This window comes from Pipistrellus kuhlii, unplaced genomic scaffold (assembly GCF_014108245.1).
Source record: "Pipistrellus kuhlii isolate mPipKuh1 unplaced genomic scaffold, mPipKuh1.p scaffold_m20_p_16, whole genome shotgun sequence".
Lineage (NCBI taxonomy): Eukaryota > Metazoa > Chordata > Mammalia > Chiroptera > Vespertilionidae > Pipistrellus > Pipistrellus kuhlii.
In genome coordinates this window covers 1,028,838-1,047,288 of record NW_023425471.1, presented here as the reverse complement: position 1 = coordinate 1,047,288, position 18,451 = coordinate 1,028,838, and the positions used below count along the sequence as shown (strand labels likewise).

The window sequence follows — 18,451 nt, the reverse complement described above, 5'->3', positions numbered from 1 at the left end:
AAGAGAAAGACTAGTGCAAACACGGTATAATATAATCATACAGCTATGAATGTATGATAAATCTAAGCCACTTACCATCAGAACTATTAGTTATGGTTCCCAAAATTCTTAAATATTGAAAAGAAAGTGGAGTAGGCCACTGCCCAGCTGGCTCACAATGATCCCCCACCTCCTGATATTCAGTCTCTGATGGGGGCCATTACAATCACCCATCTTCATCATAGACTAGTTTCCCCGGACTGAGAGGACCATTCCCACTGAGCTGGTGGGGACTGTGATTTCCTTCTAACAAATGGAATATGGCCAAAGAAATGGATATCACCTCCCTGATTCGATTATAAGAAATGGTAACTTCTGTCTTGCCAGAAAGCTCTCTCTCTTGGCCTGGCCAGTGTGGCTCAGTGGCTGAGAGTCAACCTATGAGCCAGGAGGTCACAGTTCGATTCCTGATCAGGGCATATGCCCGAGTTACGGGCTTGATCCCCTGTGTGGAGCATGCAGGAGGCAGCCGACCAATGATTCTCTCTCATCATTAATGTTTCTGTCTCTCTTTTCCTCTCCTTTCCTCTCTGAAATCAATAAAAATAAAAATTAAAAATTAAAAAACAGAAAAATCTCTTTCTCTTGCTGGCTTTGATGAAGCAACCTACCATGTAAGAGAGGTCCATTTGACTGATAACTGAGAGCAGCCTTTGGCCAACAGCCCAGAAGGAAGCGAATCCTGAAAGCAGCCACATGAGTGTGAGCTTGGGGTCTCTCAAAGACTGCAGTCTTAATCCCAGGAGATGCGTGTGGCCCTGGTAACACTTAGATTGCAGCCTTTGAGACACCCCAAGCAGAGGACGTGGCTAAGCCATACTGGACTCCTGACCCACAGAGACTACATGGTAACAAATTCTGTCATTCTAAGCCAGTATGTTTTGGGGTAATTTGTTACACAGCAATAGCTGACCAAGGCAGAAGGGTCATTGCTGTGCCTTTGTCTTATGTGATAAACCAGGATTTAACATCAGTTAGTATTGCTTAATGGAATCCACATACAAATTGTTATACCGCGAATCGTTTGCTGTTAAGACCACATTTTTCAGATTTTGCCAGAACAAGACTTCCGCCTTGGGGTTGTCAGGCCACTGGAGGATGGAACTCTTGCAGATCCTCTGCCGCAGCCTCAGATACTGAGAGTGTTGCAACACTGGCTCCAGCAGAATAAATACAATCACATCCATATTTTCATCCATCAGCCTCTGCAAGGCCAAGTAGAATGCCGTTTTAAAGCTCCAGCTTCTGGCATACTTTTTGGTTAAAACAAATATTGTTTTCTTGCTTTGTTTGATGCTCTGCATGAGGTTATCAATAATGGCCAATCCCGGGTCCCAATCCCTCTCCTCCAAACACAGCATCACATTTTTTTCTTCACTCTCTTCCAAGTGGAAGCGCAGCTCATTGATCACCCAGTCTGTAACAGAGGCATCTTTGGTGTCATAAGAAACATACGCATCATAGAAAGTTTGGGATGTGGAAAGAGACCTGTAGCCTTTGATCTTTGCTAGACACACATGGTACATAAACCAAACATCCCAGTAAAACCAGTGGTGAGCCAGAGCAGCCAACATCACCGTGAGCGTGATGAAGGATGTGAAGAAACATAGTATGGCTGCAATGGTGTCTGAAACACATGTGGTTAGCTCTAGAGTCACAATACTCTTCCCTATTTGATCCCCAGGACTGCCACACATGACATATGTCAGCCTAGGAATTGTGACATTCGGGTTTTCATCCATCCATCTTAGAAAATCTCCCATGTCACAGGTGCAATCAAAGGGGTTTCCGTCTAGTCGCAAAAGGGCCAAGTTGCTGTTCTCGTTTGTCTGAAATGTAGATCTGTTGATCATCTTTAGCTGGTTGGCACTTAGATCGAGGGTTACCAGACTGCTGTTTTGTGAAACGAAGCCAGGTGGCAGCTGGACAATCTTGTTTTCACTCAGGAGCAGCGTCTGAAGAGAGTGTGTGATTTTAGATAGGCCATATGTTAAATAATACAGACGGTTTCTACTTAAGTCAAGCAACTGGAGACGAGGAAAGTACTGGAGTAATGTCCAGTTAAAAAAAATTAACCTATTGTCATTTAGATATAGCCTTGTGAGATTCCTGGGCAGGTTAACGAAGGCTTGTTGGGGGATACGCTCAAGATTATTAAAGGATATATCAAGCTGTTCCAGTGCCACGAGATTCCTGAAAATGCACATGTACCTCTTGTCTGCAGCCTTCCACAAAATGTCCAGGCGGTTCCCACTGAAAACTAATTCTTTCAGGGACCCGCTGCTCAGGTTGTACTCTGTTAGGGTAAAAATGTTGTTGCGACTCACATTTAAAACTTGCAGCATTGTTAAATTTTTAATAAAGCCTAGCCGGTGTGTGACCCCTGCTATTTGGAAATAGTGTGCATTGTCGCTGAGATCTAGAACTTCTAACTCAGGCAACTCATTGAAAGCACTATTAGCATCAAAGTCCAGTTTATTGTGGGTAAAATCCAAATATTTGAGCTGGGTCAGAGCTGAAAACTCGCTCCCATTTAATGCTTGCCCATTGCCATTGGAAGACAGATTTAAGCAAGAGATGTTAGGGAAAGCTTCAAATTGCTTTTGCCCAATGAAGAAAATATTGTTTCGGCTTAAATCTATGGCTTTGCCATACTTGACACATTCTGGCTTTATTAAAGGTTTGGTACTGTGATAAAAATTCGAATGGGGGTCAAACTCGCTATCGGCTGAGCGTGGTTTGAGGACATGACTGTGGAGAGTGGAGAGACTTTGCCGGGTACCATTGACCAAGGGCGATATTCTGTTTACTGACAGGTAGATGACTGTCAGGTTGGGGAAGTTCTTGAAAATGCCAAAATCAATTTTATTAATAAAGTTAACGCCCAAGTTGATAGTCATTAAGTTCGAGAGGTTCATCAGGGGTTGGAAATCTTCAGAGCGAAGGTTCTGGAACACATAACCTCTTAAATGCAAAGACCGGAGAAGGGTAAGCTTAGAGAAGTTTGGGGAAAGATCAATATAATCTACATATTGTGTCTTTCTATAGTTATAAGACAAGTCAAGTATTTCTAAGCTGGGCAGTTTTGTTAAAAATTCCCCAGAGGCGATTTCATGCACCAAGTAGTTGAATTCAAGATGCAGCTCCTTTAGATGAGGCATCTTGTCAAACCAGCTTGAATTCACCTTCCGGAGGGAAGTGCTAGAGAGGTTGAGATATTTAAGATTGGTCAAGCTCTCGAAAGCACTACCATGTATAGAAATCGAAGCGTCTCCTGGGCAAGGTGTACAGGGGAACGGGGCGTTGAAGCACCTTGGACAGTTCCCGCTCAAATCGAGGACTGTTAAATTTCCCAGGCCCTCGAAGTCTGCTTTATGGATGGTGTGGATATTGGTATTGCTAAGAAACAGTTTCCTTAAGGATCTTGGCAGGTTGAGGGGTACCCTGGAAAGGTTATTAAAGGACAGCGTGAGCACCTTCAAATTTGTCATCTCTTCGAAGGCCCCGTCATCGATAAAAGTTTTATTACAAACATTACCAAAATAGCAGTTCCAGCCCAGATTGAGACTTTCCAAGTTCTTCAGTGCAGAAGTGTTGTTTTTACTTACAGAAATGATGTTGTTTTGAATTAGACTAAGGACCCTCAAAGACCCCGGCAAGTCAGAGGGTATTTTGTCTAGTTGGTTGTTCTCAAGTAGTAACTCCGTTAGCTTTTGCAAGTTGAGGAATGCCCCATCTGTGATGTTCATGCCTTTCTTAGTTCTGCGATAATTCTCACAGTAGGGCGGCAGCATGGCGTTGCGGTTCAGGTTGATGGAGGTGAGATTGTGCAGGCTTTCAAAAGATCCGTTCCTGATTTGTGTGATTACGTTGTCAGACAGGTCGAGCACCATGACACCTGGGCCCACGGTTTGGGGGACTTCTTGCAGCCGACGGTTGTTGCAGTCTGCAACAACAGTTTCATTTTGTATTTTCTCGTCGCAAGGAAAGCTTCTTCTCAAATAACTGGTTTCCGTGGGGAACCCACAGGAAGCCGAGATTAGCAGGACAAGGCAGGTCAGAAGCAAAGACGGAAGGGTCATGTTTTCCTAAGGAAAATCAAATGTTGAGGCACAGTATTAGAGCGGTCATAGCTGCTGGGGGTCTTCTGAGGAAATCAACCGGGGATCACCAAACTTTGTACGGCTTTTGAAGTGGGAGTTCTCTGAACCACAAAAGAAATTGCATTAAATTAGGTTCAGAACAAACATGTTCTCACCTGTATCCATGCTCGCAGCAACACTACGAGGTAGGCTCTATTACCGTCCATATTTTGTAAGGGAAGGAACCAAGTCCAAGGCTTAAGCAACTCTTAAGGGGGATAGATTGCAGAGCTGGGACTCTTGGGTCAGGAAGATTTCAAAATGAGCTGTCACATGACACAAGCTCATTTTAAAATCTTCCTGCCATAGCAATGCCTCAAACACAGACCAGCCATTTTCAACCGTTTGCATCTCATGGCCCACAGAAGCTAGCTACTAGAGTGCTGTGGTACACCCAAAATTACATCATGGTTTTTGTTTTGTTTTTTGATCTGACAAAAAATACCGTGTTTCCCCGAAAATAAGACATCCTCCAAAAATAAGACCTAGTGCATGGAAAGATAAGACATCCCCTAAAAATAAGACCTAGCGCAACTTTGGGAGAAAAAATTAATATAAGACACTGTCTTATTTTGGGGGAAACAGGGTAGGTATAACTTTCATTGAGTTACATAAAAAATAAATAAATAATAGTAGTTACCCATCCTTTTTGTTCCAAAGTGACTTTTTTTTAAATGGTTTTTTAAAATTAATTTTTAGATAGAGAGGAAGGGAGAGGAGAGATACAAAGATTGATGAGAAACATCATCAATCAGCTGCTTCCTGCATACACACACACCCCCCTTCCCCCCCCCCCCCCGCCTCCCCCACACACACACAATGGGGATGGAGCTCAAAACCTGGGCATGTGCCCTGACTGGGAATGGAACCAGTGACCTCTTGGTTCCTAGTTTGGCGCTCAACCACTGAGCCACACCAGCCTGTGTAACTTTTTAAAAAAATCAGGTGCCTATACTGTATGTAAGGACTGGTACCAAGAATTTGCCAATCAGACACAACCTTTTAGGTGACCTGACCAAGAAGATGCAACTTTATTATATGACCAGAGTATTTATGGTTCAAGACAGGGCATTCACACTGGTTTCTCAAAGTCCTCTTAACGCTTATAAGCTTAACTTTTACTAAAAGAAATCCCTGCTTCAGCTGGTGTGGTAGAGCAGCATTTTAAGATGGCCCCTATGACTTTGTCCTCTGATGTTTCTCTTGTAATTATGTTACATTGTGTGGCAAAATGGTGAAGATCGAGTTGGACTTACTAGTAATCTAATCATATGCACCATTAAAAGCAGAGTTTTCTCTGGCTAGTAGCAAGCAGAAGGGAGAGTCAGACAGATTGGAAGCAGGAGAAAAATGGATGCACTCTTGCTGACTTGAAGATGGACAGAGCCATTGACAAGGAATAAAGGCAGTTGTGAGTGGCTCCCTGCTGACAGCCAACAGAAAATGCCCTCCCAGCCCACCCCATTTTATAACCACAAAGAATTAAAACTGCCCTAGCTGGTTTGGCTCAATAGACAGAGCATCGGCCTGCAGACTGAAGAGTCACGGGTTCAATTCTGGTTAAAGGCACATGCCCATGCTGCGAACTTGATCCCAGTGTGGGGTGTGCAGGAGGCAGCCAATCAATGATTCTTTCTCATAATTGATGTTTCTATCTCTCCCTTCCTCCCTGAAATGAATAATATATATATATATATATATATATATATATATATATATATATATATATATATATATATTTTTTTTTTTTTTTTTTTAAGAAAAGAACTAAAGCTGACTGACAACCTGAATGAACTTGGAGATGGATCCTTATCCAGAGCCCCTAGCTAAAAGTCTAGCTTGGCCAACACATTGACTTATGAGTCCTTGAGCAGAGAAGCCAGGCTCCTACCCAGCCTCTGACCTACAAGAAATGCAGCTGATAAGTGGTAGTATTTGAAACCTCTAAATGTGGGGGTTATTTATGTGGAAATAGAAAAAAATATGTCTGGATAATATATGTGAAAAGAGGTTTCCTGGCTTGAAAACTTGTAGAGGCCACCATAGGTCTGCAGGCTCAGCATCTCCCCTGGGAGACACAGGTGTGTCCAGGGGCCATGAAGCTTGGGGATGTGAGCAACTTTGGGAGGTGACCCAGGTTATGTTATACTAGAGGACCGTTGCACGAAGAGATTCGTGCAATAGGCCTTCCTTCCCTTGGCTCCCAGCACTGGTTTTCCTCCAGCACCCGGTTCCCAGGCCTTCACTCTGGCCAGAGTCTGCCTTCTTTGTATTGGCTGTAGACTCTGGAGTCTGTAATGTTTCTTGGCTGCCGCACTCTGCTCCTGCAGATCCCTTCGCCCCCTGTCCTCCTTCTCATAGCAGGCGTCCTGCCCCACTTGGCCACTCTGTGCCTGGAGCAGCGGGGCAGCCGCCATCTTTGGCCTTCTAATTTGCATACTCATTCTGATTGGCTGTGGGTGTGGCAGAGGTATGGTCAACTTACATGTTTGTCTATTAGGTAAGATTTACTTGGCCTCTAAGCACATATAAGCCTGTGTGATTTCCAAGTGTGAACATAGCTACGTAGATTCAGAAGTCTCTTCCTGATTCTTCCCTGTCCTTTCCCAGCTAGGAGGTGGCCTGGAGAGTCTATTTGATTCCACATATAGCTTAGTCATTAGCTCACCGTCTAGCCACCCAGTGGTCGGCAAACTCATTAGTCAACAAAGCCAAATATCAACAGGACAACGATTGAAATTTCTTTTGAGAGCCAACTTTTTAGATTTCAACTTCTTCTAATGCCACTTCTTCAAAATAGACTCACCCAGGCTGTGCTATTTGGTGGAAGAGCCACACTCAAGGGGCCAAAGAGCCACGTGTAGCTCTCAAGCCACAGTTTGCTGACCACGGGTCTAGGGAGTTGGACATGAGTTAAACTCAACATTACAAGATTTCAACTGTGACACAAAGAAGCATGTGGTACCATAAGAGCCCAAACAAGAGGCTCTGACCTGCTCAGGGAGGCTGGGAAAGATCTCCCTGATGAAGTGAAACTTGAGCTGCGATTGGCATGTATAAGGCAGAAAGAAGTCCGAAGACTGTTCCAGCATATGCAAAGGCCCTGAGAGTATTACTCCAAGTTCCCCATGCTGTGCCTTCAGAGGAGTCGTGGACAGGAACCAAGAGTGCCAGGGTGTGGCCCTAGCTGGTTTGACTCAGTTGATAGAGCATCGGCCCGCAGACTGAAAGGTTCCTGGTTCCATTCCGGTCAGGGGCTCATGTGGGCTTGAAAGAGTGCCATGGTGTAGACCCGGTCAAGGGCACATGCCTGGGTTGTGGGTTCCAATCTTAGTAGGGGGCATGCAGAAGGCAGCCGATCAATGATTCTCTCTGATCATTGATGTTTCTCTCTCTCCCTCTCCCTTTCTCTCTGAAATATATATATATATATATATATATATATATATATATATATATATATATATATATTTTTTTTTTTAAGATGAGAGTAGATTTTGATATTTATCTGAAGAGCCATACAAGCCTTTGAAGGGTTTAAGCAGGACGATACCATGCCCATTGATCCTACAGGGGTCCCTGGCAAAGTGCACAGAACTTTGGGAGCTAGGTAATGACAGCTTGAACTAAGCTGGTGGCAATAGAGAGAGAGAGAAGTGGATTCAGGAGATACTTAGAAGGTAAAACTGAGGGCCATGGCAACAGATGTATTGTATAATGGGGGGATCGAGAGGGAGACTGAAGAATTCCAGGTGACTTCCAGGTCCCTGGTCTGTGCAACTGGATGATGAGTGTCATTCACTGAAACAGAAGCTAGCTTGGGGCAGGGGCGGGTGGAGTGGATGTTATTCATTAAATTTGACATGTTGAGTTTGTGCTCTTCTTGTGGAGATGGCCAGGAAGCAGTTGCCTATGTGTGTGGTAGACTCAGAGGAGAGTTCTGATAAAGGGATGAACTTGGGAGCCATGGCAAGTACAGCCTTGGGCTGAATGAGATCATCCAGGGCAGTGTGCGCCCCAGAGGAAGAACTTGGCGGGAGGCACAGTTCTTGCCTGGCCCCGGACTCGGTGCTCTCTCTCCTCAGCTGTGGCTGGGTGGAGTGAGGTAGGTTCACTCTGCGCATGAGAAGCCTTTGCGGTCCATTGCACCTTTGCGAGGCCCTGACATGGATAGAGAGGCTTGCACAGTCAGGGTTAGCTCCTCAGCTTCTCCCATAGCTGCCTATTCCTTGGCCCATGCACTTGTTAACTCAAGTTCTTACCTCAGAACTCTTTCCAGAGGCTAGAGTTAGGGACCTCAAGCTCCTCTCCCCCAAGTCCCCTCCGGAATGTTGTGATCATTCCCATGGGTCACCATTTACTTTAAATTGCCGCTGACCCGGAGGGGGAGGGGGCGTGCAGGAGGCAGCCAATCAATGAACAGCCAATTTCTAAAGGCACCCCTCTGGTCTCCAGCGTCCCCTAGCGGCTATTCTCAATTGCTCAGCGCTGAATGAGAGACAGTTGCATTTGAAATTAGATGTTGAGGCCCCACAGTGTGGCTCAGTGCTTGAGCATAACACTATGAACCTGGAGGTCGCCATTAACCAGGTTCCATTCCTGGTCAGGGCACATCCCCAGTGGGGCGTGTAGGAGGCAGCCAATCAATGATTCTCTCCCATCATTGATCTCTCTCTCTCTCTCTCTCTCTCTCTCTCTCTCTCTCTCTCTCTCTCTCTCTCTCTCCCCCGCCCTTCTGGCAACACCCAGACCCCTGGCTACCAGGCGTTGTGGCTCCAAAAAGACTTCAGAGGAAAGCAAGTCCCAGACAAAGTGAGAAGGAACCCAGGGAGAATTTGCTCTCATTAAGGGGGGACCATCCAGCCTGGCAGGAGACAAACTGCAAGTCTGCAAATAAATGAGAGAAATAACAACAATGCAGAAAGAAAGAAAGAAAAAGAAAGAAAGAAAGAAAGAAAGAAAGAAAGAAAGAAAGAAAGAGAGAGAGAGAGGGAGGGAGGGAGGGAGGGAGGGAGGGAGGGGAGGGAGGGAGGGAGGAAGAAGGAAGGAAGGAAGGAAGGAAGGAAGGAAGGAAGGAAGGAAGAAAGAAAGAAAGAAAGAAAGAAAGAAAGAAAGAAAGAAAGAAAGAAAGAAAGGGAGAGAGAGAACTAGCAACTCTATAAATAGAGGGGAAAGGGCAATTATGCAAATAAGATGGAAAGTGGAACTATGCAAATAAAACAGAAGCTGAGAAGGAGAGAGGAAGGGAGGTAGAAAAGAAGGGAGGAAGGGAAGGGGAAAGAAAGAGGGGGAACAGGAGTGATAGAGAGAGATGGAGAGAGGTGGGGGAAAGAAGAGAGAGAGAGAGAGAGAGAGAGAGAGAGGAGAGAGACTTTAGCTGTTTGAGCCTGACAGCTGAAGGTTCCCATTAAAGTGACAGTAAGGGCTAGGACCCTCCAAGATCAGAGAAGGCACAAGAGGGACCACAGCAGACAAGGGATGCATAGTAAGGTGAGGAAGATGCCGGTGCAGGTGGTTGGGCCTAGGTGACGGAGCAGAGAGCCTCAAAGTCAGCCAGAGCGAAGCCCACTCACATCACAGAGGCCTGACTCTGGAAGGCTCTGGAAGGGGGCAGCAGCCAGGGCAGGGGACTGGCTAGTTGTCTTCATTGAGAGTTAGACCCCTCCCGGGCCCCTCCCTGAGACTTACTATCTTGAAAGGTCGAATCCAGAGCCGTGGGTTCAGGCCTCCAGGCAAGATGGAAGGCCCGGACAACTGTCAAGGAGAAAACACGAGGTGAAAGAACAGTCAGTGTCTGGAGTGTGGAACCCTGACCTCTTCACTCCCCGGGTTCTGGGAACTCAGGCAGCCATGGGCTTCTGAGCATCCCACGCCAGCACCCAGGCAGCAGACTGGAGGACCTCGCTTGGAAGACAGACAGGCACAGTAAGTAGCGGGGTTTTGAGTCCACAATTTAAAGGGACACCCAAGCCCTAGCCGGTGTAGATAGAGCATCGGCCTGCAGACTAAAAGGTCCCAGGTTCGATTCTGGTCAAGGGCATGTACCTTGGTTGTGGCCACATCCCCAGTAGGAGATGTGCAGGAGGCAGCTGATAGATGTTTTTCTCTCATCGATGTTTCTAGCTCTCTGTCCCTCTCCCTTCCTCTCTGTAAAAAATCAATAAAATATATTTAAAAAAATTAAGGGATACCCAAAAACTTAGTCATTGGGATGAACACTATTTACAAAAATTAAAACCGTTGATGAGCAAGATAGCAACATTCAATTTAATTTAATTTAATTTAATTTAATTTAATTTAATTTAATTTATTGTTAATCCTCATCTGAGGCAATTTTTCCATTGATTCTTTTTTAAAAAATTTCCTTATTGATTAAGCTATTACATATGTGTCCTTATTCCTCCATTCTTCCCACCCTTCATTCATGCCCCCACCCCCCTGTTGTCTGTGTCCATTGGTTAGGCTTATATGCATGCATATTAGTCCTTCGGTTGATCTCTCCCCCTTACCTACACCCTCCCCTGCCTTCCCTGAGGTTTGATGTTCTGGAAAGTGGAAAAGAGAGGGAAAGACAGAGAGAAACATTGATGTGAGAGGAACTCATCAATTGGTTGCCTCCTGCACGTGCCCCAACCAGAGCCAGTGATCAAGCCTGCAACCGAGGTAAGTGCTCTTGAGCAGGAATTGAACTTGCAAACCCTTGGGCACGGTGGCCAGTGCTCTCACCACTGCTCAGGGCTGATGTGTGGCTTCTTTCATTCACCCAGGTCCTGTGGGCACAGCTCCTCAATCCCCTTTTCATTCTGAAATTCCCAAAGGTCTGAGCACCAGAAGATTTTGTAAACGGATTTGGCAGCAAACCCTGATCTGGACGGACTCAAGGCCACTGTCATCTTGATTTAGCCACTTAGCGTGAGCATCTGGTCTCGCAGCAGAAACAGCTGCGGCGAGGCCCAGAGCCGCTGGGGGTGATCTGTCATGTAGCATGCAGGCACGTGGTATCTTGCTAAAACAAGAATTCTCAACGTTCACACCACTCTGGCCCACAGGTTTTTGATAAGAAATTGTGGGTCAATACTTAAATCTCCTCTGTTGCAGACACACAGCAAGTCCTGAATTCTCCTTGGCACATGTTAAATCAGGAAATAGAATGTGGCTGTTGGCAGGGCCAAGCTATGGAGCTCATGGCCCTGAGGCACTCTGGCCTCCATGGCCCCCTTCTTCCATTAAAAAAAATAATGGTACCTATTATATTTTATGATCCCTTTGGTAAAAAAAAAAAAAAAAAAAAAAGAATATAGCCCTAGCTGGTTTGGCCCAGTTGATAGAACATCAGCCTGCGAACTAAAGGACACACACCTAGGTTGCAGGCTCCTCCCCGGCCTATGCCCTGGTCAGGGCTCATGTAGGAGGCAACCAATCGATGTGTTTCTTTCATATCCATGTTTCTCTCTGTCTCTCACTCTCCTTAAAAATTAATGGAAAAATATCCTCTGGAGAGGATAATAAAAATGAATATAATTCAGGCTACCTTATATTCATTATTTTGCTGATTTCTAAAGCAATTATAATCTTTTCTTAAACTACCATGAACCTGTCCTGGCCGGTGTGGTCAGTGACTAGAGCATCAGTTTGCTCACTGAAGAATCTCTGGTTCAATTCCTGGTCCAGGGCACGTACCTAGGTTGCAGGTTTGATCCTGGCCCCGGTCGGGGTGCATACGGGAGGCAAGCAATCAATCGATGTGTCTCTCTCACATCAATGTGTGTGCTTTCTCTCTCTCCCCCCTCTCTCCCTTCCACTCTTTCTATAAATCAATGGGAAAAATATCCTCAGATGAGGATTAAAAACAGTAAAAACGTGTCATGAGCCGCAGGCCAGGTGCCTCCGGTGCCTAAGGAGAAGTTGGCCCTGGTTGTCAATGACAGCCTAACGGGCTCAGATCAGGCCCCCAGATAAGCAGGAGGTACTTTCTGGAAAGTAGATTCAATGTTAGACTGTGAGCTGGTGACGTAAAGGACCAGCATTGTGGGGAAGTAGGTCAGAACAGGGAAGTGTAGCAGGTTGAACTGTGTCCCCCTAAAAAGGCATGTTGAAGTACTCTGAACCTTAGGGCATGTGAATGTGACCTTATGTGGAAGTAGGGTCTTTACAAATGGAATCAAGGTCACACTGGGTTAGTGTGCACCCCAATCCAATGACTGATATCCTTCTAAGAAATGGATATTTGGTCCTATCCAGTTTGACTCAGTGAATAGAGTGTCGGCCTTTGGACTGAATGGTCCTGGGTTTGATTCTGGTCAAGGGCACATGCCTGGTTGCAAGTTCCCTCCCCCATAGGGGGCGTGCAGGAGGCAGCTGATCCATGATTCTCTGTCAATCATTGATGTTTCTCTCTCTCCCTCTCCCTTCTTCTCTGAAATCAACACAAATCTATTAGAAGAAGAAGAGGGACATTGGACATAGGCAAACACAGGAAAGAAGGACACGTGAAGATGGACTCAGAGATCAGAGTGAGGCGGCTACAAACCAAGAACACCGAGGCTGCCCTCCTCCCCGGGGAGTCAGGAGAAAGGCATGGGACAGTTCCCTCTGAGCCCACAAGAAGGAGCCGACCCTTGGACATCTAGATGGCGGGCTTCTGGCCCCCGGAATCGGGAGAGGAGACATGTCTGTTGTCTCCAGCCACGAAGTTTGGGTGACTCTATTGTGGCAGCCTTGGGATGGAGAGTGAGAGCAGACAGCAGGTGAATGAGTGTGCAATGGAGCCCACTGTCAAGAGAAGTTCAAGCTGCCGAAACAAGGCCCTTGGGCTGGACATGGCCTTGGTGAGCTCACTGCACAGAACACCCTGAGGTTGACCAAGTCTGCATGGTCTGGACCTTTCACCGGGTGTGGCCTTGAAACGCCCACAGAAATCCAGACTCGCTTCTTTAGACAAAGCCGGTGAATCACACATACCAAGAAATCTGCCTAACTTCCCTCCCTGCCAAAGCCAGCTGTTGCTAGCTATGGAGGAAGCTATTTCACAACTGCTTTCCTATGTTCCGAACAGAGTCAGGTCTCCAGTTGGGTCCATGGCACATGAAAAGCCAAAACTCCTCGGGTTCAGGAGTCAAATAGTATGATAAAAAGGACCTGTCTCACTTGGCCAGTGGTTGAGCGCCGACCTATGAACCAGGAGGTAGAGGTTCAATTCTCGGTCAGGACACATGCCAAAGTTGTGGGCTCGATCCCCAGTATGAGGCATGCAGGAGGCAGCTGATCAATGAATCTCTCTCATCATTGATGTTTCTCTCTGTCTCTCTCTCTCTCTCTCTCTCTCTCTCTCTCTCTCTCTCCCTCCCTCCCTTCCTCCCCCTCTTCCTCCCTCCCTCCCTCTCTCCTTCTCTCCATCCCCCTTCCTCCCTGAAATTAATAAAAATATATATTTTTCCAAAACAAAAAACAACCTGTCTCAGTCCTTGTCTAAATCTTCCTTCTCAACTTGGAGCCCAAAAACACAATTTTAAAAGATCAGCACAGGTGGAGAAACAGCTCAGAAAAGTCTGCCTTAGCTGAGGAACTCTGGGACTCAGAGGGAGCCAGGGACCACCCCCAGGACCCAGCCTAGGAGGGGGATGAGAGCTGAAGGCAGGGCAGAGACTGGGTTCAAAAAGACTGAACCACCCGGCGATGCCAAAATAAATCCCGTAGGTTTTCCCATGCAATCTAGGGTGAAGGGGTCTACCAGATGGCTAAGGCTGCCTTTCTGGCTAAAATGCTTTTATCCTTTCACGCCATGTCCTAGGTTGCAAGCAGAGATGTCACAACAAGGTGTCCTTCCTTCTCTCTTTGAAAGACTTCATTTACCAAGATGTGATTTGCCCTCCTCCCCAGCTGCACCCCTTTCTCAGCACTCCTGCTGATGCCCCCTAACACTGTAGCATCAAGAGGATCTATTGATTATAAGATGTGATTAATGCTCCAACTGGATCACTTAGCTGCTTGGGCATGATGTGGGATTCAACCAGAACGGAAGTTTCGCCAAGCAAGAAATATTTCTCTTTTTTTTTTTAAATCTTTACCCAAGAATTTTTTAATAATTGACGTGTGTGTGTGTGTGTGTGTGTGTGTGTGTGAGAGAGAGAGAGAGAGAGAGAGAGAGAGAGAGAGAGAGAGAGAGAGAGATACCTTGATTGGCTGCCTCCCACACATGTCCCAACCGGGGCAGGGATGGAACATGCAACCCAGGTATGTGCCCTTGACTGGGCATCAAACCTTTGGTGTGCAGGCTGATGCTCTACCACTGGGCCACACCACCCAGGGCTATTTCTAATTTTTAATGGGTGCTGATTAATTTGTAGTTGCCTATGGTGACCACTGATGATATATTGTGAAAGTGAATTAATAAAGTAATGGTTGTGCAGATAGGATTTGTCACCTCATCTGAAATGTACAATTAATAATAGATACTTTCTTTTATCCCAAAATACCATATTTTGTCCAAATTCGATAGACTCATGAACAGTTTTGAAAGATGAAAAAACCCTCTATCATAAGGGTGTCGAACTCAATCAGAGAAGGGGCCAAAATCTAAAATCCAGCCTAAATCGCGGGCCAAATGGTTTACTGAACAGTCATAAACTGTCATTGTGATGGAAACGCAGCGGAGTGCAGTGATGACAGCGCTGTGCGGGCCACATTGCAAGGCCTGGCGGGACGGATTTGGCCCACGGGCCTTGTGTTTGACACATGTGCTCTATCACATTAAATGGACACATCAATGAACAGATGGATCCTGATTTTACATTAATAAAAAATATGAAAGCCCGGCAGCATAGCTCAGTGGTTGAGTGTCGACCTATGAACCAGGAGATCGGGGTTCAATTCCCAGTCAGGGCACATGCCCGGGTTTCAGACTTGATCCCCAGTGTGGGGCATGCAGGAGGCAGCCGATCAGTGACGTTTCTCTCTCGCCCTCTCTCCCTTCCTCTCTGAAATCAATGAAAATATACATATTTTAAGAAAGGATTCTCTCTTTAAAAATATGAAAAATTATGCTATTCGAAATCTGGGAAATATGGCAGGGAACACTTGGTGAGTGCTTTAGCACCAGGCAAACAGTGGGTTGAGTGAGCGTCATGCATTTTCTTCTTTAATTCTCCTACAAACCGGCGAGGTGGTACTCTCAGAGGCCTCCATTTTCCAGCCTTGGAACATGAGACTCAGAGATTCTACTTTGCCCACCGCCACTTGAACATAGGTGGCAGAGCTGGGATTGAGCTCACATGTGATGAACGAATTGGCAGGGCTGCAGCCAAGAGGCCAGTTAGCAATGATCTGGTTTCTATCATCAGCAAAGTCATCATAGCCATCCTGGAACCTTCAGGATTCAAGTGCCGGTGGACTACCCACAATGCCTTTCTGCACCCCTCAGTCTGTCGGGGAGCAGTCTGTACTCCTGCAAAACAACTGGAAATGCACTGATTTCAGCCAAAGTCCACACAGCCTGTGCTTGCTAACGCGGACCCAGAACCGTGGTTGTGTATCTACACTTACTGTGTTCTTAGAGCCCAGAATAGTTATAAACTGGGGGTCATAGTTCAACAATAATAAATCCAGCATCCCCATTTATTTACTATTTTTAAAAAATATTTTTATTGATTTTTTTACAGAGAGGAAGGGAGAGGGATAGTCAGAAACACTGATGAGAGAAATATCAATCAGCTGCCTCCTGCATACCCCCTACTGGGGATGTGCCTGCAACCAAGGTACATGCCCGTGACTAGAATCAAACCTGGGACCCTTCAGTCCACAGGCTGACACTCTATCCACTGAGCCAAACCAGTCAGGGCTATTTACTATTATTTCAAAAATATATATTTCCATTGATTTCAGAGAGGAAGGGAGAAGGGAGAGAGAGATAGAAACATCAATGATGAGAGAGGATCACTGATCGGCTGCCTCTTGCATACCCCATACTGGGGATGGAGCCATAACCGGGGCATATGCCCTGACCGGGAATCAAACCCTGACTTCCTGATACATAGGTAGACACTCAACCACTGAGCCACACCAGGTGGGCTTTTTAAATGTTTTTATTTATTTATTTATTTACTTACTTATTTCAGAGAGAGAGAGAGAGAGAGAGAGAGAGAGAGAGAGAGAGAGAGAGAGAGATTTGTTGTTCTACTTATTTATGCATTCATTGGTTAATTTTGGTACGTGCCCTGCCTGGGGATCAAACCCGAAACCTTGCATATGGGGATGCTGCTCTAACCAACTGAGCTACCCGGCCAGGGCTCCTGCACTTCTCCTTTGCTTCCTGAAATCAAGCCCAAGGGGCTAACGAAGAAGCTTCTGGTCTTTCCGCCGCCTCGTCACCCCTAAAAAACACTGTGTTCTTTAGTGCAAGGACCACAGCGCTTCTCAGTGGAGCTGCGCTCTACATTCCTGCGAAGCCAGAAAGCTACAAAGCCCAGCCCCCACCCCCACCCCACCCCACGATTCTGACCTCATTAGGCCGGGGCTCAGCCTGGGAGCCCAACTTCCTAAAAGCTTCTCTGCCATTCCGACACACAGTCAAGGCACTTGACAAATATCAAGTTGACATTGACTTCATTTGCCATTCCATACACGTCATCGCCACAATGGCCCAGGCCAGTGGTCTGCAAACTCATTAGTCCACAGAGCCAAATATCAACAGTACAACAATTGACATTTCTTTGGAGAGCCACATTTTTTAAACTTAAACTTATTCTAACGCCACTTCTTCAAAATAGACTCGCCAAGGCCGTGGTATTTTGTGGAAGAGCCACACTCAAGGGGCCAAAGAGCCGTATGTGGCTCGTGGCTCGGAGTTTGCCCACCACAGGCCCAGGCGATTCTGTAAAGCATTACAACATTTTAGCGCAGGATTAATTTACATTCAAGCTCTATAATGGCACCAAATGGATGCACAAGTGAACTTAAACTTGAGTATCTATTAAATGTTGACGAAATGACTCCAAGTCCTTTTTTAAGCACTAAATAGGTGTGGGGGAAATTGGGTAAGTTTCAGAAGAGCTTCACTTGAAATCAGACTTCTTCCATTGTTCTTAGGTCTTATTGAATTTTCTAGAAAACATATTCTTAAAAATTATAGAGGTTAGCCTTGGCCAGTATGCTCAGTGATTAGAAGGTTGGCAGGCTTGGTCAAGGTGCTTGCAGCAGGCAACTAATGGATGTGTGTCCTCATATAGATGTTTCTCTCTCTCTCTCTCTCTCTCTCTCTCTCTCTCTCTCTCTCTCTCTCTCCCTCCCTCCCTCCCTCCCTCCCTCCCTCTCTCCCTCCCTCTCACTCTTTTCCTCTCTCCCTATCCCTAAAACTCAATCGAAAAATATCCTGTTGTGAGGATTAACCAAAAAAATTTATAAAGTTTAATCTTCAATCTGGCAGTTCTTGACAATAACAAAACTGACCACCTGCTATGCCTAAACACTAGAGAATATGGTTCTAGAACTAGTAACACGTCCCTTAAACCATCCGAACGATGACAGTAGCAAGTCATATTAAAGATTAAGCCCCTCTTACTGCCCTGACTTCCGGCTGGGCCTGTGAGGGGACTGTGGGCCTTTCTGTAGAAGCAACAGGAGAGATACGTCCTACCTGCTTCACTCCCACCCTTTTGGTCCTAAAAGAGAATTCTGCTTCTGGCAGGACCGGAAGGACTGTTCCCATGCCCTTCCTAAGTTGGCATTTGCTTCATCTCCTGTCCACAACAATGCACCTGCTTTTTCAAACCTGCATCCCAGGCCACTGTGCCTACTTTTCCAGCGGTTTCAACACCAAACCTTCCACGCTTGCTTGCCATTCACCACTGTCCCTGTCACACCAGTGGCCACCAAACCATATTTCAGGGGGGGGGGGGGAAGCAATCACCTATTTTGTTGGAAAGCTTGGTGAAAGGAATAGAAACAGCTTACCGCTTTTCTGCTGCCGACCCTCCTAGTCTCTCATGGCATGGCCCGCACTAAGCGCCACAGGGGTACCCGCTGGCAGCAGGTGCGCGAAGAAGAGAAACTGTTGTGCTTCCTGAAAGTGGCCGTGTTGCTACCAGTGGTACGGAGCATGCGGTTTGCAGAAGTTTATCTGAAAAGAGGGGAACTTGTGATTTCTTAACTATTGCCAAATCATTTATGGACACTGCTTTACAATTTCAAAACTGAGCTGGGTGGAGGCAAGTTATTTATAAAATGATCTAAATATTCCCCAAGCCAGACACAGACAGTGTATTTTTGTGAGTATA

General features: G+C 46.0%; 1 protein-coding gene across 1 annotated transcript; it reads right to left on the bottom strand.

Annotated features, from left to right (window-relative positions):
• Positions 1 to 504: 504 nt before the first annotated feature.
• Positions 505 to 18,268, bottom strand: TLR8 (toll like receptor 8). The gene is made up of 2 exons (XM_036439808.2): positions 18,129 to 18,268; positions 505 to 4,127 (listed from the first exon to the last, which is right to left on the bottom strand). Exon 2 carries the CDS (start codon positions 4,119 to 4,121, stop codon positions 1,014 to 1,016), a length of 3,108 nt encoding a protein of 1,035 aa, XP_036295701.1. The 5' UTR covers positions 4,122 to 4,127; positions 18,129 to 18,268; the 3' UTR covers positions 505 to 1,013.
• Between the last annotated feature and the right edge of the window lie 183 nt (positions 18,269 to 18,451).

What these genes read in the sequence shown, in the direction of transcription:
- TLR8 (XM_036439808.2), bottom strand. Translation starts at nt 4,121, where the DNA reads ATGACCCTTCCGTCTTTGCTTCTGACCTGCCTTGTCCTGCTAATCTCG.